General features: G+C 40.1%; 1 protein-coding gene and 1 long non-coding RNA gene across 2 annotated transcripts; one reads left to right on the forward strand and one right to left on the reverse strand.

Moving 5' to 3' along the window:
- The first annotated feature begins 2,385 nt into the window (after positions 1-2,385).
- LOC306930584 lies at positions 2,386-14,095 on the forward strand. The gene is made up of 5 exons (XR_013790904.1): positions 2,386-2,498; positions 2,873-2,965; positions 3,830-3,953; positions 4,644-4,795; positions 7,441-14,095. It is a non-coding gene; the product is annotated as an uncharacterized lncRNA (long non-coding RNA).
- A 160-nt stretch (positions 14,096-14,255) lies between these two features.
- edaradd (EDAR-associated death domain) lies at positions 14,256-23,505 on the reverse strand. Its single transcript, XM_079511657.1, has 6 exons — positions 23,352-23,505; positions 18,483-18,541; positions 17,911-17,953; positions 17,150-17,220; positions 15,615-15,663; positions 14,256-15,485 (listed from the first exon to the last, which is right to left on the reverse strand). The coding sequence occupies exons 1-6, from the start codon at positions 23,386-23,388 to the stop codon at positions 15,103-15,105; spliced, it is 642 nt and encodes a 213-aa protein (XP_079367783.1). The 5' UTR covers positions 23,389-23,505; the 3' UTR covers positions 14,256-15,102.
- Positions 23,506-23,967: the final 462 nt, after the last annotated feature.

Here is a 23,967-nt window from a genome sequence, read left to right on the forward strand (position 1 = left end):
CTCTCTCTCTTGCACTAGCTCTTTCTAGACAGTTTCGGCTGTCACCAAGCTTGCAAGTCTGTCCCTCCGTCTGTGATAGTGTTCAGAGGTGTGTGTGTGTGTGTGTGTGTGTGTGTGTGTGTGTGTGTGTGTGTGTGTGTGTGTGTGTGTGTGTGTGTGCGTGCGTGTGTGGGTGGGTGCGGGGGTGGTTGGGTGCGTGTGTGGGTGTGTTGGTGGAGAAAAGGGGGGTGGGGGGGTGTAGGTTGGGGGGGTCAGTAGGAGAGGCGGTGCTGATGCTGTTCAACCTGTTCTCCAGCTAAAGGCATTTAACTGACAGCCCCATCATCCTCCTTGACAAAACAGCTGTGATACTGTGTGGAGGAGACATTGTTACCAACACTTTCCTAAGGTGGAGATATCCCTGGCAGCATCCGAAGGTGAGTCCATGCCTTCTAAATTACATTGCATGCACTGAAGATGTATACAGTTGTTGATTTGCTGTTAAGGTTAGGCTAGCCCTAGTTCAAAAAGCCAATGGTTTTATGTGTATATTGAAGCGCTAATTCAATCACTATTGATTGTAGATTGTTGATTGTAGGTAACACATGGGTGGAATACAACTATGGAGAGTATCATAATAGATTGGGAGCTGGTTAATAGATAATGTATGATTGACTTAAGTGACAGCTTGGTCCGATGGGGTCCAAATGGGAGCCGCAAAGATATTTCCACAGAGATGTTGAAATATTGTATTTGATGTCAAACTGAGGGCAATGCTCAAATTGCAGCTGGATAATACTTTTTCATGATTATTGTGTTGTGTAGACTAGTGTTGACCTACACAGACATGTTTTAAGCCTTGACTTCAATACAATACATTACATTATAACAATGAATCTTTAACAGATATTCATGGAAATGTAAAAATAGTATTGTATATTATTGGTCATTTTTTGTTTTTATCGGTTTACCTCTGTTTGTGTATGACTGAATAGTGTGTCCAACACTGCGGTCCTCACACTGTGTGATGGTGATGGGTGCCAACTGTTTGTGTAACAACTAACATAGAGGTTGACTGTGTTGAACCACAACTGTTACTTGTGCAGGGCTTTAACTAGACCAGTGGTTCTCAAACGTTTTCATGATGTCAAGGACCCTCAACTTGCTATGTATTTGGCTGTGGACCCACACCTGAATAGATTTTGTGAAGTCAACATGTTTTGTAAATATACGATCTATAAGTTCACATTGAGTTGAATTGCATCACGTTATGTGACTTATGTGACACAGTAGCTCATCAACTTTGATTGGATTTGGTGTCATTTTCTAGCTGAGACATCAAAAGTACTGCATTAATTTAAAATGACAGTGACACAGACAATGCCATTTATGAAGAGCACTAGGGCATCATTGGTCTACAATGTAATTTGGATTTATTAGACTTAGGATAGACCACAGAGGCATGTTTTTTTGTTTTACTTCAACAAATCAATTTTGAACTTGCAAGTGCACTTTTATAATTTTCTGGCTTGCAAACTACACCCTGTGGCTCTGAGTTTAATCATTATATAATTTGCATTACTTATTTATCTGGATTTTTAAGGAAAGTGGACATGACAAATGATCTCCGATTTGACCAAAGCACCATCATCTATTTTCACAATACATACTGTCCACTGGCCGTGGACCATTGCAATATTTGACGCAGATACCATTAAATGTATAGTATTACCACTTAGAGTAAACATGTTATTCGTAGAGCTCTATATGCATTAACATTTGTAATTGAGGGTATACTAGGGTGTGGTTGGAGGAATGGGCTATGAAACTCTGCGTGTGCGTGTGTGTGACTGTGTGTGTGTGTGTGTGTGTGTGTGTGTGTGTGTGTGTGTGTGTGTGTGTGTGTGTGTGTGTGTTACTGTTCATTCCTGTGAAGGAGAGGTGTGTGTGTGTGTGTGTGTGATGGCATGTCACCTAGCACGTACCCAAACGAACTGGTTTGTGGCACATTCCCTTTAGCAACCCTGGCAGGATTGGATTCCTGAAGTGTGAGGTGGTAAGATGGTGTGTGTGCGCGTGTGTGGGTGTTGCAGCCAGTTGTCAGCCAGCCAGCAATTTTAAAGTGCAATCCATCAGCTTTGACTCTAAACAAAGAATACCATGATGAGAAAGACGAAAGACTAAATCAGGAAGCCTGATTTATACTTTGCACAGTAGTGCGTGCGATAAGCTGATCTGATCTACAGCATTATTTGTGAGCTAGTAGATCTGCTATTTTCGGCACATGGCAGTTGTACAACAAAGCATAAATTAGGAATAGCAGAATGTGAAATTGTGCATGGGCTACTTGTAAACACCTTGGCTTACAGAAACACTTGTTGACACTTGCTGACAGCCTGACCTAATTATCCACATTCAGAACAGGTGTGAGAGGGGTTGAACACAGCACCTTTGAAGTGCCACTTCCCCCCCCTGCTTGGAGCTTTTGTTAGTACAGTTTCAGTGCCCTCTCTTAGCTGGTAATTTATTTTTCTGACATTGAAGAGGAGTTGTGAATGAAATTAGTAATAGCCATTTGTGAAAGCTACTATAAACTCATCATGAAAATAGGGGGGTAGTAGTAGAGAATTTAAGTTTTGGGTTTGAAGCTGTCAAAACTAGGCCATTTGATTTGCAAGTTCAAATGTTTGAAATTATGGAAAATGGTATTCTGTCTCATGAACTGCGGGAAGGTTTTGATGTTTGCTTCATTGCTCGATACTGCATTCATTCACTTCATGCATCCACACAAACAATTGCATATGCAAACACTTATGGCTCATGGAGGAAAAGAGAGAAAGAATACTATAACTATGGTATCTATAACCATATGTCTTGTCTTTGTGTTCAACAGGTTGTTTGCTGTGTTGGATTCTATAAACATCTTGATTTCCTGTTACCCACTTCCTTGATATGTGTATGTAAATGCACCTATGAAGTCATCATGGTGAGTTTAAAGATAATTGCATTCAGTTAAATCTTTATCACTTGTGACATCCAGACATTCCATTTTAATTCTAGCTTACCCTACATACACATGATACTGAGGTGATTAATTAACTAATGGCATAAGTCTAGCCGCAATTTGCAATTTGATTTTTTTAAATGGGTTTAATCTAGAGCTGTAACACCAGCCCATACATCCAAACAGAAAAGTCCTACCTTGTTAACAACGTTAAACCAACATGTAGCTGTATGAAAAGCTTGAATAATCCTCGTTCTATCTGTATAACTGTTTTTACATAAACATCCATCGTAGACATGCTATTTTCTCTCAAGATTAAGAAATTCCGTGCACGTGATAATTTTTAATTGTTTGGGAAATGGAAATGCTTGTTGGAAATCACTCAACAGCCCTGCGTACCACCTGTTTTCGAAATTGCACATAAAGCAGGAGGCAGCAGGAGCTTGCGTTATAGAAAACGAGCGCTTCCAAACTCCAACACTGAAGAAAAATTATCACCTGCACAGAAAGTAGCTCATACAGTAACATGTCTTGTTATTCATGTTATTCATAACATTGTCTTTGCAATTAGAGGATAATTCAAGCTTTTCGTACAGCTGCAATGTTAGTCGTTGTTTAATACAATCAGATAGGACTTTTCTGTTTGGATGTATGACAGGCAATTTATTTGGCTGGTGTTGCAACTTGAGATTCAAATTCAACCCATTAAAAATCTAGTGTTGCAAATTGCGGCTAGCATAAGTCCATGGGGTCGTGTGACACATACTGCAATGTATATTTAAACAACCTCTCTGGATTTCCGTGTGTGAAATAAACAAAATTGTGTGTAAATTTGCCCAAATCCAGAGTGAGGACAGTCAAACTATAGGATTCGCTGAAAACCTGCTCCTGGAGAACTCTGAGACAGGAGGAGTCACCATCACAGGAGTTGAAGATGACGCAATCACTGCAAGGAGTGGCCTCAAGCAAGGTAGGACATGAGAAGGGAAAGCTCTTAGAATGTTTAGAATGTAACTACATAAACTTGTGTATTTTATTTCTGTTGTCAAAAATAACCCAGTCATGATCTGTCAACATGTATAAACTACATGTCTGACAAGCTAGAAATCGAACACAAGTACGTGAAGTCACCAACACCTATGTCTGTAACCCTCATTGACCGTTCAACAATAAATGGAGTGCTGCATTTTGTAGTCCTAAATACCTGGAAGTGACAACAATGCATGGATTCCTTTGCCAGATTACAATTATTTTATTCTGCTTGGGTTTACATTTTAAGTATTAAATGAGGCCTGTGGTTAACCTCTAGAGAAAGGGTCTGTGGTTAACATAAGCTTAAGAGAATGTCATGTTTTCTTCTAAAACATAAATTATGGCCATAATGCAACCATGCATTTTGAAGCTGTAACCCAACTCTTGGCATGTCATATTAGGTGAACATTTGGTGAAAATAACTAATCTACAAGCTCATTCGTCCCAAAGTAGCACATTGTGAGCTTGTAGATCAGCTATTTTCAAAGAAGAGATTTAGTGCAGTGGGGGGGGGGGGGGGGGGGGACGACCAAGTATACAGTGTAGACTCCTGGGGGACACAGGTCAACAAAGTGTATAGGGTCGTAGTGGTTAAATGGTTTTGATAACTTGCTATGTGCTTTTATAGGAGATGAGGAGTATGCTGCCACCATACACCTCGGAAACCTCGGAAAAGACGACGTGCTTCAGATACTAAAAGTCTTGGAGCCTTATGATGACAAGATGAAGGTCGTGACGAAGCAGGAGCTAAAAGCCGGCATCAGCATCAGCCCTGCAGAGGTAAGGATCAAACTCCACATCATACATTGCTGCTGCCATTTAAGAACTTTATAACTTAATTGTTTATAATCCGGCAGCCAACAGACTTCTCTTGTTTTAAGTGGAAATTTGGTATGTAGTTTTTTTTTTTTTGCCTAAAGTATCGTCTATATACATGCATTCATGAATCCACTTGCTGACCAGCTGTCGGTATTGAGCAATTGTTTTTTATAGGGGGATATATGTGACTATACCATTAAACAACCTATATAAAACAAGATTTTCAAAATGTCATTATGCTTTATGTAGCACGTAAAACTAGGGGGTTTTCATGATTCTGAATCCATTCCAAGCATTAGTTTTGTACAAAAACACTCCTATGGCCGTTTTTTAGCCCAAGGAGTGTTTTTTGTGCAAAACTAATGATTGGAATGGATTCAGAATCATGAAAAATTCCTAGTTTGACAAAAATGTCATTATGCTTTAAGTAGCATGTGACGATGCTACTTAAAGCATAATGAAATTTAGATTTGTTTTACATTTTGCCTTAGATAGGTTGTTAATGGTATGGTCACATATAAACCCCTATTAAAAAATTGCTCAATACCGACAGCCGGTCAGCAAGTGGATTCATGAATGTAATAATATATAGACAATATTTTAGGCCAATTAAAAAAAAAAAAATCCCACTCCAACCCTGGCTGCCGGACTATTGGCATACTGTAAAAGCTAAAAAGACCTGCCATCCGAACTTTGGAAAACCTGTCCGAACCCAAATATCAGACTCCTTCTATTGTATATACCCAGATAGGAGTATTGCGCTTTAACCCATTTTGGGCGGGAACCCCTTTTGGTGTTAGCATTATGTTATGCTTTAGCTATTGAAAAATAGCAGATCTACAAGCTCATAGCGCGCCACCGAGTGGCGCGCTACGAGCTTGTAGGTCTGCTATTTTTGAAAAATCGAAGAACGAAACATAGCTTTTTCAGAAAACTGTCAGGATGTAGAAGACTTTTTTAGAATCTGATCTCGGGTCAAAATGTTATGCGCTCTATCTAGGACCTATGCTCCGTGCGCTAGTAGATCGACTACCATATTTTACAAATACTGGTACAGTACCTATATGGGGTTAAAAGGATATTTTGTGAGCACCTTTTGTGAGACAGTTTTAAGTTGCTTGATTCAATATTTAGATATTTGATATCATTTTTTATCAGACACGCCCCCTTCCTATACAAACCATTGTAACTTCAAACTATTTTAACAATAATTGATTCATTAAACACCCATCCTTGGTCCTGGTGACTGATATTGTCCTATTACGTGGTCGGGCCAATTACTTTTTTTTCATGTATTTTTATGTTTTTGGAAAATTAAAAATGAAATTGAAAAAACACTGCACCCTCACACATTAGAAGAACAGTATCAGTCACCACAACCAAGGATGTGCGTTTTCGATTAATCTATCATGGTTAAAATGGAGTTTGAAGTTACAATGGGTTTGTATAGGAAGGGTGCGTGGCTGGTGAATTGAATATCAAATGCGTAAATATTGAATAAAGCAACTAAAAACAGTGTGGGGTGCTCAGAAAAGCCAGAGTAGACGTTAAAATGACCCTAATCGTGTTTGAAAGTGAGATATCCCTTTAAACTGATTCTCTGAGAGCAAACCAGTAAAGAAAATAGGAGTCAGGAAATTAGCCTTTCATATTAATAGTTAGTGTACCTGCATAAAGCAGATTTATACATTGTGGTACAAGCTGAAAATAGACTATTTACAAGGACACAACCTTTTGCAGATGGAACTCATTGTGAGCTTTTAGATCTAGATTAGTTTTTTTTAGATATTTTCAGCATGCAACACATTGTACGACAGCATTAATTAACCACATGAACCCTAGCTTCCTAGCTAGCTATTCTGGTCATGTCGTAATAGGCAAGCATTCTGTGAAAATAGCATATCAACAAGCTCACAACATACGTATTGTGAGTTAGTAGAGTGGCTATTTTCGCAGAAGAGATTTCATGTTTAGGGGGCCTGAGACACTAACCTGACTCCGCCAGATGGGGCAGCAGAGAGTACACTGTGTTCCTCGGGAGGAACTCTCTGCTGCCCCATCTGGCGGAGTCAGGTTACTGAGACACGGGTCCCCATAGGGTTTAATGGTTAAACACAACTATTTTAACAAAACTTACATTTTGGAATGTGCAGATTATGATAAGCATACCTTATTCACCAATGATTAACTGCCTAAAACTAACTATCCAAAATCATAGAAATAAATTGTAGACTGAATTTATGTTGTTTTCTGTTTTCTTTTAGTGGGATTTCACTTTCATGTTTAGGATCTTTGTATCATTTGTGAGCACCCCAGGCAACTTAAGTTGCTTGATTCAGTATTTAGATATTTGATACCGATTTTATCATACCTTCCTATACAAACCCAGAGTTCCTTTTTAATTTATTTTTTATATTGCTTTCTGGAAAATTAAATAGTCAAAATAGCCAGAGTATATGTTAAAATCATCCCAAACATGTTTGAAAGGGATATCCCTTTAGGCCTAATAGTGATGTCAAACATACTGTATGTTGTCTGTTATGGTTAGTGAACTTGTGTTTTGAGTGTTTCCTAATTGAACTTATTTACCCCTTGATTGTCTACAGATGCTCAGTTCCAGCTACAAAAAGAAGGAACTCTCAATGGATGCATCAGCTGACATGCCAGCTATTAAGCTTGATGGCCTAAATGGACAGTTCAATTCAGTTGGTGGGTTGGGGGGTGAAATAAGTGGTCCTACTCTGAATGGGGAGTTGCCCAATCTTACCCTGAACACACCTTCAGCTGACGGAAGTGCCAAGTTCACAATGCCAACCATTGGAATGTCTGGGCCAGTGATAAAAGGAGCAGATCTGGATGGTAACCTCAGCTCACCTGATGTCAGTGTTACAACTCCACAGCTCAGCACCCCCGACGCCTCGCTTAAGATCCAGACACCAGAAGTCAAGACGGGTGTATTGAATTACAAAGCTCCCAAATTCAAGATGCCACACTTCAATCTACCTCGTATGAAAGCCAATGCACCATCAGGAGATGTGAATGTTGACCTAGAAGCCCCTGTGGTCAGTGGTAACCTGCAGACACCAGACTTAAATCTCTCAGCCCCTACAGTAGATGTAAAAACTCCAGATGTGGATTTAAGTGTGCCAAATGTGGATGTGAATGGTCCAGAAGTGGACTTGAAAACCCCAGATGTATCTGGGAAAATCAAATGGCCACATCTCAAATGGAAAAGTCCCAAGGTCAAAGGACCAGACGTGGATGTAGACCTGTCTACACCGAAGATTGATGGCGAGTTGAGCACACCAAATGTAGACCTTGATCTGCCTACAGCTGAACTTAATGGGCCCGATGTAGATGTTCAAGTCCCAGATATCAACTGTGAGGCTCCATCCGGTAAAATTAACTGGCCTCATTTGAACTGGAAGATGCCCAAACTCGGTGTTCATGGACCAAACGCTGACATGGACATTGATGCAGATCTGACACCACCGGCTATTGATCTCTCGGCTCCAAAGATCGAGGGTGAGATTAATGCACCAGATGTTGACTTGAGTCTACCCAATGCTAATGTTGAGGTCCCCGATGTGGATGTTCAAGTCCCAGAAATTGATGTTGAAGCTCCTTCAGGCAAGATCAATTGGCCTCATAAGAAGTGGAAGATACCTAAATTCCATGGTTCAAAAGCTGATCTAGACATTGATGCAGACCTGAATACACCGGCTATTGATCTATCAGCTCCAAAGATCGAGGGTGAGATTAATGCACCAGATGTTGACTTGAGTCTACCCAATGCTAATGTTGAGGTCCCCGATGTGGATGTTCAAGTCCCAGAAATTGATGTTGAAGCTCCTTCAGGCAAGATCAATTGGCCTCATAAGAAGTGGAAGAAACCTAAATTCCATGGTTCAAAAGCTGATCTAGACATTGATGCAGACATGAAAACACCAGATGTAGATCTCTCTGCTCCAAAAATTGATGGGGAGATTGCAGCACCAGATGTTGACTTGACTTTACCCACAGTTGATGGTGACATTGATGCCCCTTCTGGAAAAATTAGATTCCCAACACTAAAAAAGCCCAAGTTCTGGCTCACAGGACCAAAGATAAAGGCACCAGAGATTGACTTTGATGCAGATGTGAATGTGCCCGACGTTGATCTCTCATTTGACACACCTGATGCAGATCTCTCGTTGCCTGGTGTAGATATTGGCCACCCCGAGCTTGATGTGGACATTCCAAATGTAGATATTGATCCTCCATCTGGGAAATTCAAATGGTTTAACTTAAAGAAACCTAAATTTGGTACACTGAAAGGACCCAAGGTGGATCTTGATGCTGACCTTTCAGCACCTGACTTGAGTCTCTCCACTCCAAACATTGAGGGGGATATAAGTACACCAGCTATTGATCTGAGTTTACCTAAAGCTGACCTGGAAGGCCCTAAGGTAGACATTGATGTTCCAGATGTTGATATTGATCCTCCATCTGGAAAATTCAAATGGTTTAACTTAAAGAAACCTAAATTTGGTACACTGAAAGGACCCAAGGTGGATCTTGATGCTGACTTGGGTGTGAATGTGCCTGATGTGGATCTCAATGCACCAGATCTTAGCCTTTCTGCACCTCAAATTGAGGGTAGCATTGATACTCCAGATATTGATGTTGGCTTGCCTAATGTTGATATCAAGGGCCCAGATGTTGATCTTGATCCTCCCACTAGTAAATTTAAGTTTCCTAAAATCAAACTACCAAAAATCAAACTACCAAAAATCAAATCTCCAGATATTAATGTGGACGCTGATGTAAAGGCACCAGACATTGATGCCAGTGTTGATTTACCCAAAGTGGAGCTGGAAGCACCTACTCTGGACCTGAAAGCACCAGATCTCTCTCTGTCCACACCAAAGATTGAAGGAGGTATCGATGCTCCAGATGTTAATCTCACCTTGCCAAATGTTGATCTCCAAGGACCTAATGCAAATATTGATGCTCCAAAATTCAAGCTTCCCAAAATCAAATTGCCAAAGTTTGGCTTGACGGCACCAAGGGTGAAAGGACCTAAAATTGACATTGATACTGACCTGAAGACCCCAGAGCTGGATGCTTCTATTCCTAATGTGGACATCAACCTGCCTGTAGCAGATTTATCAGGGCCTGATATTGATGTTAAAGCTCCAGCGTTGAATCTCGCTGCTCCAGATTTGAATCTCAGCCTGCCTAAATCAGACATATCTGTGCCAAGTGTAGATCTGGATGCCAGTTTGCCAACAGCTGACCTAAAAGCTCCCACTCTTGAAGGAGGTCTCAGTACCCCAGATCTGGATCTTAAGCTACCAGACATAGAGACTCCCGAACTAGACCTGACATCTCCTGATCTTGATATTGATGCTTCTACTGGGCAACTGAAATTTCCATCTCTCAAAATGCCAAAATGGTTGGACTTCTCTGGACCTAAAATAAACGGTCCTGACCTTGATGCTGACCTTAAGACAGATGTTAGTCTTCCAAACATTGATATTGATTTGCCCAAAGCAGACCTTGAGGTACCTGATCTTAAGACAACAGCACCAGACATCAATCTTTCTGCCCCACAGATTGAGGGAGAGCTGTCTACTCCAGATCTAGACATAAATTTGCCCAAAGTTGAAATCAAGGGACCAGATGTGGATCTTCAAGCACCTGATGTTGATATAGACACATCTTCAAAATTCAAATTACCCAAATTCTCACTACCCAAGTTTGGTTTATCCAAAGCAAATGTGGAGGGTCCTGATCTAGATGTTAGTCTTCCAAACATTGATGTTGATTTGCCAAAAGCAGACCTCGAGGTACCTGATCTTAAGACGACAGCACCAGACATCAATCTTTCTGCCCCACAGATTGAGGGAGAGCTGTCTACTCCAGATCTAGACATAACGTTGCCCAAAGCTGAAATCAAGGGACCAGATGTGGATCTGCAAGCACCTGATGTTGATATAGACACATCTTCAAAATTCAAATTACCCAAATTCTCACTACCCAAGTTTGGTTTATCCAAAGCAAATGTGGAGGGTCCTGATCTAGATGTTAGTCTTCCAAACATTGATATTGATTTGCCAAAAGCAGACCTCGAGGTACCTGATCTTACGACAACAGCACCAGACATCAATCTTTCTGCCCCACAGATTGAGGGAGAGCTGTCTACTCCAGATCTAGACATAACGTTGCCCAAAGCTGAAATCAAGGGACCAGATGTGGATCTTCAAGCACCTGATGTTGATATAGACACATCTTCAAAATTCAAATTACCCAAATTCTCACTACCCAAGTTTGGTTTATCCAAAGCAAATGTGGAGGGTCCTGATCTAGATGTTAGTCTTCCAAACATTGATATTGATTTGCCAAAAGCAGACATTGAAGTACCTGATCTTACGACAACAGCACCAGACATCAATCTTTCTGCCCCACAGATTGAGGGAGAGCTGTCTACTCCAGATCTTGACATAAATTTGCCCAAAGCTGAAATCAAGGGACCAGATGTGGATCTTCAAGCACCTGATGTTGATATAGACACATCTTCAAAATTCAAATTACCGACAATCTCACTACCCACGTTTGGTTTATCCAAAGCAAATGTGGAGGGTCCTGATCTAGACGTTGGTCTTCCAAACATTGATATTGATTTGCCAAAAGCAGACCTTGAGGTACCTGACCTTAAGACAGATGTTAGTCTTCCAAACATTGATATTGATTTGCCAAAGGCAGACATTGAGGTACCTGATCTTAAGACAACAGCACCAGACATCAATCTTTCTGCCCCACAGATTGAGGGAGAGCTGTCTACTCCAGATCTAGACATAACTTTGCCCAAAGCTGAAATAAAGGGACCAGATGTGGATCTTCAAGCACCTGAAGTTGGTATAGACACATGTTCAAAATTCGAATTACCCCAAATCTCACTACCTGATCTAGATGTCCAAGTGCCTGATCTTGACTTTAAAGCACCAGACCTCAATCTGTCTACCCCAAAGTTGGAGGGAGACCTCTCTATACCAGATCTCAATTTGAATTTGCCTACAGCTGATTTGGAGTTGCCTACATCTGAGCTGAATCTTTCAAAACCGGATCTGGAAGCAGAGTTACCTACACCAGATACAGATTTTATTCTAGCCAAAGCTGAACTAAAAGACCTAGAGGCAGATGTTGAGGTACCTGAAGTTGATCTGGATACATCTGGAAAACCCAACCTCCCAGATCTGGAAGTACCCAATCTAGAAGTCAGCGCTGATCTATCTTCCCCAAATGTAGAAATTTCAAGTCCTGATGTTGATGTCAATCTACCAAAGGTAGATCTCCAGGAGGCTGACATCAGTCTCTCTGCCCCAAATATTGACGGAGACGCATCTATTCCAGATGTTAGTCTTCCAAACATTGATATTGATTTGCCAAAAGCAGACCTTGAAGTACCTGATCTTAAGACAACAGCACCAGACATCAATCTTTCTGCCCCACAGATTGAGGGAGAGCTGTCTACTCCAGATCTAGACATAACTTTGCCCAAAGCTGAAATCAAGGAGCCAGATGTCAATCTTGAAGCACCAAATGTTGATCTTGAAGTTGAGGGCCTTGATCTAGATGTCAGTGCTCCAACTGTCTCTGCACCAGACATAAATGTGACTTTACCAACGGCTGAATCAGAAGCCCCTGAATTGAATCTATCTACCCCAAGTATTGGAGGAGACATCTCTACTCCAGAAGTGGATATCAACTTAACTAAAGCAGACCTTGATGGACCTGAAGTAGCATTAAATGCCCCCACTGTAGATGTTGATGCCCCATCGGGTACATTCCAAATGCCACACTTTAAGCTCCCAAAACTTGGTCTTTCTGAAGTGGATGGCCCAAGCATTGATATAGGCACACCAGATTTAAGTGTTTCAGCTGAGACTGAAATTGAGGTGCCTGAAGTAGAACTAGACACCAATGATGCAAATGTGAATCTCTCAGCCCCAAACATCGATACTACAAATGTGGATCTGAATTTACAAAAGGCCAACCTCCCTGATATAGATGTAAGTGTTCCTGATCTTAATCTGTCCGCCCCAAAGATTCAGGGAGATACAGATGTTGATTTAAGTATGCCTGGAGTGGATGTAGATACTCCAAATGGCAGTGTCTCAGACCCTGATGTCGATGCAAGTCTCTCAATTCCTGATGTAAGTGTCAAAGCTGATGGAGATGCTGAAGTAAAAGATTCTCCAAAAAGTAAGCTGAGATGGCCCTTTAAATGGAGGATGAGGTCTGGTTCAAAATCTAGTGAGGAGTCAGGAAGTGGGGCAGACTCTGAGCCTGACTCATCCAATGTTGAAGTGGAGGTTCCAATATTCAAAGTACACAAACTACCAAGGAACAGCATCGATGAAGCCGGTGGATTTGATGATAGTATTGAGGCAAAGTACACCGGAGGGCTACAAAAGGAACAAAAGGATTATATCATGAGCAAAGGAGTCCGCTTGCCTAAAGTAAACATAACACCAAGTGTGGGGAAGATCAACATTATGGAGAGGTTGAGAATGGCCAAAGAAAAAACACCTGCAGTTAATATCTCACCAGCTGAAGGGAAAGATCTTGGCCTGAAAGGGGAGCTTACTGCCCCAAGTCTTGATGTCAGCACCTCTACAGAATCAAGTGATTCCTCTTTGGTGAGAGGTGGAACTTTCAAAATTGCTAGATCCGAGTCTGGCCCAGGCCTGGAGCACCCTGTAGTTGATTCATCAGAGGAAAATGATAAATTGTCAATAAGCCTCTCCAATATGCTTGGTCTAAATATCGAAGGTTGATTCATCCTTACTGTGTGAATGTAAACGTATCATCCAATCAACTTTGTAAATACATTTTAAGTTAAATGATTCAGCCACTAATTTGTGACTATGTAAATTATGATATATTGTGTCCATTGAACCTTGGTATTAGATATCTGCCCATATTCATGTCACTGACATCACTATCTGAAAAGACATGGCAGCCAAAAGAAGGATTTTTTTATATAGTTGTGTATACACCTGATATTTATATACTGTGCTTTTTCAAAATCTTGACATTGAAGTAATCTTTTTTTTTTTTTTTTACCAACTGTCTCAGTATTTAATATTCTACTGTTTCTACTGTGTACTACAATTTAATGTAATACTTCATTTATGTATTTTTAATATCTGAATTTTAGTTATGAATTGGAATGTATTTAAAAAAACAATTTGTCCAATAAATGACTCGATACCATCAATGTGGTGATTATTTACATTCGGTTCTAGTGATAAGATAAATGTTTGATGTATGACTGAATTAGTAGTTCATTAAGAGTTGCATTGTGAACAAAGTTTGGTACTGGAGCTAAAATCTAAAAAAGCTTTTTTAAGCTACTATATGTTGAGACAAAATTAATTTTTATTCATTTATTTAAGAGAACATGGACACTTAAGAAATAAGTACTCCTGTGTAACACAAAATGAATGACAAAACATGGAACTTTGCATTTATAACAATCTAATTGAACTTTTGTCTTTCAAAATTTCACAAGTGTTTTCATAATGGCAACTTGACCAGGGCAGGTTGGGAGAAATCTTTTGAGCATATGAACTATTCTACTTTGGGGTCTATTTCTCAGCTATCTCCATGAGTCACCTTTCCCTTCAACATTCCACAACACTGACAAGTATTTTTGATCGAATACCATCAGAATAATGAACAGATACTGCATGTATCCTATATAAATGTCTAATCTCAAAAAGTGCTAGTTAAACTGTAAAACCACAGCACCAATCTTTTTTTAATCATTTGTTTACCAATTTAGTCATCGCCAATTCTCCTGTACAGTAAGTATGTAGTGTGGTCCCTGTCGCTGCCATCCCCCACACTATAAACCTGGTAAGGGTGTACTGTAAACAACCTCTACGAGTGTGTGCTATGTCCCCCAAATCCCCTTAAACCAGCAGGGATCTCTGGTGCAGCGACAAAGACATGATCCCTCTCGAGCTTCCCACCCATGAACACCAATTGTGTTCATTGGAGTGCCTGGCCAAGCCAGAGGTACCGCTTCAGGAAATTGAACCAAAACACCAACATTTCCTACAACAGTTGTACAGTATCTTTGACTTGTCTTCCTGTAACCTGGCCTTTAAACTGACTTGTCAAACTGTCTGATGGCAAACCGAAGTCTGTCAAATGTATCAGTTGGTTATCAAGGATAAGAAAAGGGCAGAGGGTCAAATATATACAGGTCCTAGTGGTTAATGAGTCTGCTGCCAGCGGGAGGGCCAGTCTTTCTCTATCCAGCTCTGCAATAGTCGTAACACATCAATGCGCTGATAGAGCCGACAAAGTTCAGTGAGCTCAGTGACCGTCTTTTGGTTGTAACGCAGCAGGAACTCCTGGGTGGGGCTGTGGGACAGGGAGCCCTGGGTCCGGTGCTCTAGCAGGGTGAGCTCATCATAGCTCATGCCCCACCGGCTGGCAAAGTTCTTCCAGTTCTTGACGGTGCAGTGGTTTGGGTCCAGTTTGAGTCTCAGCAAGTCCAGAAGATCCTTGTCGTTCATGAGGTCGCTGATCTTGGGGGGCGGTGCTGGGCAGCAGCACTTGTCACAGGAGTAGAACTGCAGCTCTTTAGGGAAGTCTGAGTTCAAAGCAGAGACAGTGAAATTGCATTTAGCCCTGGCAGCAATACCAATTAAGAATGCATTTTCATGGTGGAATTAAGTGCGATTCATCTATGATTTGAAGAATGAAAAAAAGGCAAATGCACCTGGTGAAATAGAAGTTGTACATATGCATTCTTCACCATCTTCCACCGGCTACAGCATGTGGGGAGAAATACATATTACTTTTATTACCTTTATCTATAATGTCCATTCCATTCATTTTATTTTTTACCATAAATATGTCTAATGTCCATTCCATTAATTCAATTCTCCATGAAGAATGTAGACGATGCTATTAATGAATTGATTTCAGCCAGTGGACTTAAATTGATGAAGTTGTCTTTGTTGATTAGTTTTGATATTGTGGGTTTACATACAGTATCAATAGATGGAGATCTCTGACCATCTTACTAAAGGAGACTAATTCTAAATGGGCTGTTGGGATGTTGGAAGTTATTAGTGAGTCTGATGGACTAATATCAAAACTAGCTATTAAAAGCACTGCTTGGTTGTGAATACATATATGATTTCCAAGTGGTAAAACAAGATGCCTGGTGTGAACTGTGAAGCCACAGTATACTGTGTAGTGTATACTGACATTTGTGAAGGTACCTTACATTGCAATGCATAGTACAGTCAAGCATAGCTATATAGTTTTCCTGTTAATATTCTGCAACATTATGTTAACATTAACATCATGTAGATGTTAGATATTGGAAAGACCGACTATCAAGTTATTTTGTCCCATAAATAACACTGAAAGAAGTAAGTATAGACAATAACTGCTCTTTCAAAGTTTTTAAGTACACAACTTTGATACAGCCCTGGGCTTGATAAACAGACCATCTTCTTACCATGAACATCATTTTCTTACTCAGAAAAACCATTCAGTAATCTGGTCTCACTCACACATGCACTTTCCCACTTGTCTGGATGGAATATGTTGAAGGATGACTCACTCATCTCACCATATCTCTGTAGAATAGTTTTTTGCACTGCTGAACTTTCACTGAACTGTGAAGCTCCTGCCATCTGTGCCTTTCAGACACTTTCTATTGCCATCTTACATCTGCATTTGTCATGTTTCAACACTCATTTACTCAAGACTTTCCTTTGTCACCTGTCTGTAAGTTCAAATATTGTCATATATCATCATATTCACCTGCTGTTTCAGTGCTCCGTGAGAAATAACTGATGTGCTGTGATACCATTTACTGGCATTGTATGACAAAAACAAAACATGTCTCAAAATCACACTTTTAGCACGAGAATTGACCCAAAATGGATACTGCCAAAATAAAGTATAAAAAACTACTCCTGGTATGTAAAGTGGGAAAAGTGAAATGGTTGTATTCATGTTATATTATCCTTGACGGAACTAATCTAGCATGAAAGTGTGAGTTTGAGGATGCTTTCGTCATACAGTGAAATTGAAAGGAATCAGTACTTGTCTAGCTCACAGAGCATAGAAGCAACAGATGAGTATGAAGGACAATATTTAGATATCATGCCCAGCCAGGTACAGTAGCTATACAACCCAAAGTTCTACCCAAGTTCAACATGGTTTTAAGAAACATATTTTGCTGCTTTTGTCAAGGGGGAACCCTTGCAAACATCTAGAAGGGTTTGTCCTACAGACCTGTCTTATTCGGTCTGAGAGGGGTTTGAGGTACCCAGAGGGCATGGAGCTCAGATGGAGTGTCACTGCATCTGGTGGAGACACAAATTATTGATTGTGTAAGACAGTATACGGTAGTTTAGCCTAAAGCCTGATGTATACTTAGTTGCATGCCAGTGTTGCACTGTCGTGTAGCAAAAATAGCCTTTCTACAAGCTCACAGCGCTCAACGCTCACAGCATGCATTGTAGATCTATTTGTAGGTGCGTGTCACGGAATATGCAACAAAGTATATCAGGCACAAATGTATACTCTTAAAAACTTTGCATTGAGGGTTTGCTCAATGCAAAAATGTTGATGTTATATAGTGGAAAGATGGGTGGAATGATCATCAGAGAGATAAAGAGTAAACAAGAACATGATATCAGCTGAAAATAGACCTGAACGATTGAGGACAAAATATCCAATTGTGAATCTTCAGACTAATATTGTGAGTGTGATACTGTGATTCAATTTGCCTGTGATATAATCTTTTTTACTTACTTAGTTATACTGTTAACAGTATAACTACAACAACAACATTAGATACTGTTAACATAAACAAATATTTAAATATATTGCATGTTTAGTCCATTGAATACAGTTTGCATACAGTACAATACCATACTGAAATGAGTGGAAACCAATGGGAGGAGTGAATGTTCACTGGGGGAGGAAAAAGCAAAAATAAAGGAGTAAGTAAGCCGATGAATGCATTGTGAAAAGTTGAGGTTTAGCTTTACCATGAGGATCTGTCACTTGGACGGGATAGTTGGCTTCCAACGACTGCAAAGAAAGACAAAAAAAACATTGGAGAAAAGTTATATGAATAAAACTATCAAAGACAAACAAAGGCTCTGCAGTTTGCTTTACCATTCTCTTGAGAGCCTCACACACTGTCTCTGTTCATGAGACAGAGATACGCTAACGATTACAGTCGCCTGTAACTGTGGAAGAAAATTACACTCTCTGGTGTTTGAATAAAGAGGCAGCGGCTTGCTAGGACTTGTTTCTCATTGAGTCCCCAGGCACAATAAATCACAGTACAATGTGCTCAGTTATGGTATTTCTTTTAAAGAAAAAAAAGAAAGAAATACAAAACAGGAACAATGAGAAATCAGCTTGCTTGAGAAAAATTACATATTTTGTCAGTAAGACAGATATAATAATGCCTGATATTTTGGCTGTGCACTGTGTCACGCAATGAAAATAGCAGCTTGTGGATGGGCTATTTTTTGTGTGCAACACTGGTGGGTAACTAAGGCGTATGTCCTTTTTAATTATTTAACATGAATGAAGAGATGAAAATCCTTACAATTTCTGCCATAAAGCTACTGGTGTCTGTGTCCTCCACCGGTTCAGAAGATTTTCTGCCTGTTAAGAAGAAAGAGATGAGTGAAAACCTCCATTTGTTAACAAAGAATGGTAAATCCTTCTGTAGTAAAAGAGCAAGGCTGTTGTATCATCATATACAACAATACAATTGAATACATAAAATTCGGTTCTACAGCCATATTCATGATCTAAGTCAATAATAGATTCAGGGTCCCTATAAAACCAAACCCATTTAGGACTGAGGCTGATTCTAAAAACGCCTTCTAAATACTGACCTATGTTTTCTGAAAATCTTATTTATTCAAAACTTACAAAAACATTATGTTGCTATATACTGTACATATATACTGTTACAAAATGGGTCCTGAAGGGTAGGGTTACCAAAAGGGCCTATAATGGGTTAAAAACAAGCTCACAGTGTAGTGAGCTTCTACTGTAGATCTGCTATTTTCTTTTTCTTTTTTAAAGGGATGCCAGGTTGAAAGTGGCAAAAAATCAGGACACGTCATCAGCTGCATAATTGCCAATACTGATGTAGCCAAAAAGTCCAATAATGGCCAATATATCTGCCAAACTTGGTCTAGCTCTAATTAGATGAGGTGTGTATGAAAAGACACCGTTATTACAATGTTGTTGACGCATTCTGTCACTAAAACTTTATACCAGCACATGCATGAGACTATGTGAGATCACAAGCATCAACCACAAATACGCGCAGAAACCACACTTAGTAACACCCAGTAAACAGAATGTAGGAGATAAATTCAGATAAAAGGCTGTAATGGTTCAACATGATCACTCATGTGATGTAGTGGTAAATAAACACATGGGGTGACAAGCATATGGTTAAAAAAACACACCAATACTGAGTTTCTATTTTCATGAAATCTAAGTCAATCTTTTGGTGAAAGGATCCTCTGGAAAGAAGAAAACGGAGAAAATAAGGTTCAACACCTGCTTGAAAAGGTCTTCAATCAAACCTTATTCCATCTAAGCTCTGAAAAGGAAGCCTCTCGGAAAGCACATTCATGGATGAGTTGCAACAGGGGCACAAAGGCACCTTTTCAGCTTCAGTAAATACCTGTACAAGGCCATGTGGGCCTTCGTCACGTTACGTCACTATGAAGCCATTGTATCCAACGCAAAGGGCTCCACATAAAGTACGCTGCTGGCCTTTCTTGGGTTACACTTCATGACGTTCAGCCTTACTTTAATTTGTATGGGGTAACTAGGATTAGAAAATCCACTTGTGTATTCTGCACCACTTCTTACATGCAGCTTTCAAGATGTTGGCCAATTTAAAGACATGCTACTAACTCACAAAGTTTCACATGAACGGGAAATTAGCCTATACAAGAAACATATTTTCAGAAAACACACACACACACACACACACACACACACACACACACACACACACACACACACACACACACACACACACACACACACACACACACACACACACACACACACACACACACACACACACACACACACACACACACACACACACACACACACACACACACACTTTAACATAATCATGTATGTTTTGACAATATCATTGCACACACATGCTGCCCAAAGGGGCTAAATGTTAATATGTTAATTATTTTTCCTGTAGCATGCATGCAGACAAAACATGCTCTAAGGGACAAAAAGGGACAAAAGCCTGTTACCCAGACCCTATAGAGCTTTTAGACTTTAAAATAACCTGCCCACAGCAGGCTAACAATGACAGATTATTCTTGTTGTTTCATGGCTATTTTAACCATTGGTATTTTATACACTTTGTATTGTAAATTGTACCTCATGTCCATGTAGGAGCATTATAGTATAGTTCATTTAGCTTTCATACGAGCAATGATATCACCAGAGAAGCTGTTAGGGCTCTCAAAAACCTATTTGGAATCAAACTCTGCCGCTGAGACATCTCACATCAGTAAATTACAATGGAAAGGTTAGGTAAATGGTAAATGGTGCATTTATATAGCGCCTTTATCCAAGGCGCTTTACATAGATTGTGCATTACATTCACCCATTCACACACACATTCATACACCGATTGCAGCGGAAGCCATGCAAGGTACCAACCAGCACATCGGGAGCAATTTGGGGTTCAGTGTCTTGCCCAAGGACACTTCGACATGTAGACAGGAGGAGCCGGGATTCGAACCGCCGACCCATGGATCATTGGACGACCTGCTCTACCTCTTGAGCCACAGTCGCCCACTGTTAGGACCTATTGAAAATGGCCCACACATGTCTGTCACTTATTTCGCAAGGGGGCTGTACTGCATTACATGTATGTGTGTATGTATGTGTGTATATATACAATACACTGTACACTATGTACACTATGCAGTATGCAGTACACCTCACAAAACCAGTGACATTCTCCGCTCCTGACCCTGTTGCACCCCTTTTCATGCAACAACAGTAGTAGTTGCTTATTTTAAAGGCGCTCTATAGTACCTTTGTCAAATGGTGCTAGCTGTTTACTGTTTACTGTACAATGTGTACATATTATTCTTTTTGATTTCTAGTACTGTGTATTTGTCATTTGTCATTAAATGTTTTGATGAATTGAGTATGAAGGACCCTAATGGCAACAAGCCAATGAATGGGCTTTAGTAAATATCCTCTTACTGCACCTTGTATTGAATTGTACTTTCCTGTGCTTTTTATGCAAACTGTTAATAATAACTGTTAAGTATTCAATCAATCAATGTACGTAAACTAAGTAGAGAACCTCTAAAACACACACACACACACACACACACACACACACACACACACACACACACACACACACACACACACACACACACACACACACACACACACACACACACACACACACACACACACACACACACACACACACACACACACACACACACACACAGGCTTAACAGGTTCTTTGTACAGAAGCAATGCTGTATATCACCTCAACCACCCCAGAAAACCACTGAAGAACCAATATTGTTTTGGTGGTGTTTAGATTCTTCATTATCTGGTTATAATCAATATACGATAATGTGTTACTATGGTTGTATCGCGTCTTATTCAAATACCGCACTCATAGTAAGTTACACCTATTAATAACTGCCACATTTGTACATTATATTCCAATAAAGACATACATAAGTGCACTTTTCTTTGAAGCTGCTATAAAACACGCTTGTACTGCACAACATCTTCTTATGTGATCTGGCATCAAACTCATAGCACCACCACTGTTGTATGCGGCTTATACTGTATGCCCTTAACCAATTTAGACCTGAGCTCGATTCTACAAATGTCTTCTAAATCCTGAACGTTTTCTAAAAAACCTATGTTTCTATATCAGTGGTGCTCAACAATTTCAGGTCAAGGAGCCCCAGAATTATCTGTATTTGGCCACAGACCCCCATCTGAAAATATGTAGTTCCAGGGACCTCCCAGAAGCAAAGATTTGAGTTAAAAACGTTCACTGTGAAATAATATATATTCAAAGATTTGTGCCACATTTTCACGATCTTTCAAAAATAGCAGACCTACAAGTTCATAGCGCGGCACTCGGTGCCGCGCTATGAGCTTGTAGATCTGCTATTTTTCAACAGCTAAAGTTTAAAATAATGGTTCAAGTGGATCATGGTTAAAAGCTAATGTGACACAGACGCGTCCTCAGGTCTAAATGGGTTAAGAGCTCAGATGTAGCATTAGGCCCTGTACTCAGTCACCCAATCAGCAACTGTAAGTCGAACCCCAAGATCAGTTGAGCATTGTTTCTGCCTCTCTGGGAATGCGAGGGCATGTAACTGCATGCTCTGGATAAAGTTCAAGAGATGAAATACAAAACCACATCATAATACTTTGCTTAGGGCCATAATTCCACACAGGTGAACCAAGCTTTTCTCCGTTTTTGACCACCCATGCCTTGTATGAAAGGATAAGCACAGTAAGCATGCAGTGGAGTGGGGTGTTTGCGTGTGTGTGTGTGTGTGTGTGTGTGTGTGTGTGTGTGTGTGTGTGTGTGTGTGTGTGTGTGTGTGTGTGTGTGTGTGTGTGTGTGTGCACGCACTAAGTGCTCTCCATGATTTCATTTCCACACATGGCTGGAGGTGAATGGCATGCTAATACCTGACTGACTCCATGTAATGTCTAGACCCAGAGCAAAGATATACACATGCTTTGTCCAAACCGACTGTGCTTTTTGACTGATTGTGGGTGGTGTGTGTGTCTGTCTGTCTGTCTGATATCCAGATTCCAGCATTTCTTTAAAGCACGGGGGAAGAAACGTTTTTCTCTCTCTCTCTCTCTCTCTCTTTTTTATTTCAGATTTAGTGTGAATTTAAACCCATAACCATAACCTTCTCCTAAATAGGCTACTGCACAGAAACCACTAAACAAACTGAATGACTGGGTAAAAATATATAGGACAGTTAAGATGGTCATGGAAATGCATCTAAACAAACTCACTTTCCCCTTTAGGTTCTTCGATCTGTGAACCAAAACCAAGAGACTAAGAGCCAGTTGGACCACCTCACACTAAGCCTAGCTTAAATGGCTTTTTTCTTTGTAATGTATAAATCTTGACTTAAAGCCATTTAAGCTATAACTTAGGCTAATCACATGATGATGTATTGAGTTTGTACTTGAAATGTAGGCTACTGTAATTCTGCAAACTGTTAATAAATATTTCAATCAATCAATCAAAACATGTCTATATTGTTGTCAGGCAGATTTAACACTAACATTGGCTAAAATGTATATTATTTCAAGTTAGGCTGTTGCACAAAACTATCATTTGCACAATGAAAAACAAATGTAGAGCAGTAATAATTTTGAGATTGTAACTTACCAAATGGCTCCTTCTTAAACGCCTTAATGCTGGTCATTCTTAGCCTACAATAATGTGCAAGTCTAGGATAAGTAAGCTAGTATACAGGTCAGGTGCAGTAAGTAAACGAGAAGTGGTTCTGGGTTGGTGCAGAGAGATGATGCCACCCCTGCGGTGGCCGGAGCCTGACTGCTGCACGCTTTCCGTTAGTTTAAATACCTATGACAAGAACGTCAAATCATACCTAAAATAAGCATACGGCTTCCGGTTGGCGGACTTTCAAAATAATAGATACGTTTAATGACAAATATTCATGCAGTATACTGTAGTAGAACTAACTTTATCTGATTAACAAAAAATCATTAAAGTGGCCAAAAAAACAGCCAAATATAGGGAGATAATATCATATCACAAAAAACAAAAACAAAGAACACTCCAGTTTGAGCCTTGCATTATATTACGATTACAGTTAATGACTGCAGACTGCAGTGTCCCCCTTTACTTTACATATCCAGCGGCGGCGATGCTCTGCGCTTGCATTAATGCATTGTAGACCTCTGAATCATATCTATGCTCTGAATGATAGCCTAGTGCCTACACACGACAACACAGCCAAAATGTGAAATGGATTGGTCGA

The sequence above is a fragment of the Electrona antarctica genome, assembly GCF_951216825.1.
Source record: "Electrona antarctica genome assembly, chromosome: 10".
NCBI classification, from domain to species: Eukaryota; Metazoa; Chordata; class Actinopteri; order Myctophiformes; family Myctophidae; genus Electrona; species Electrona antarctica.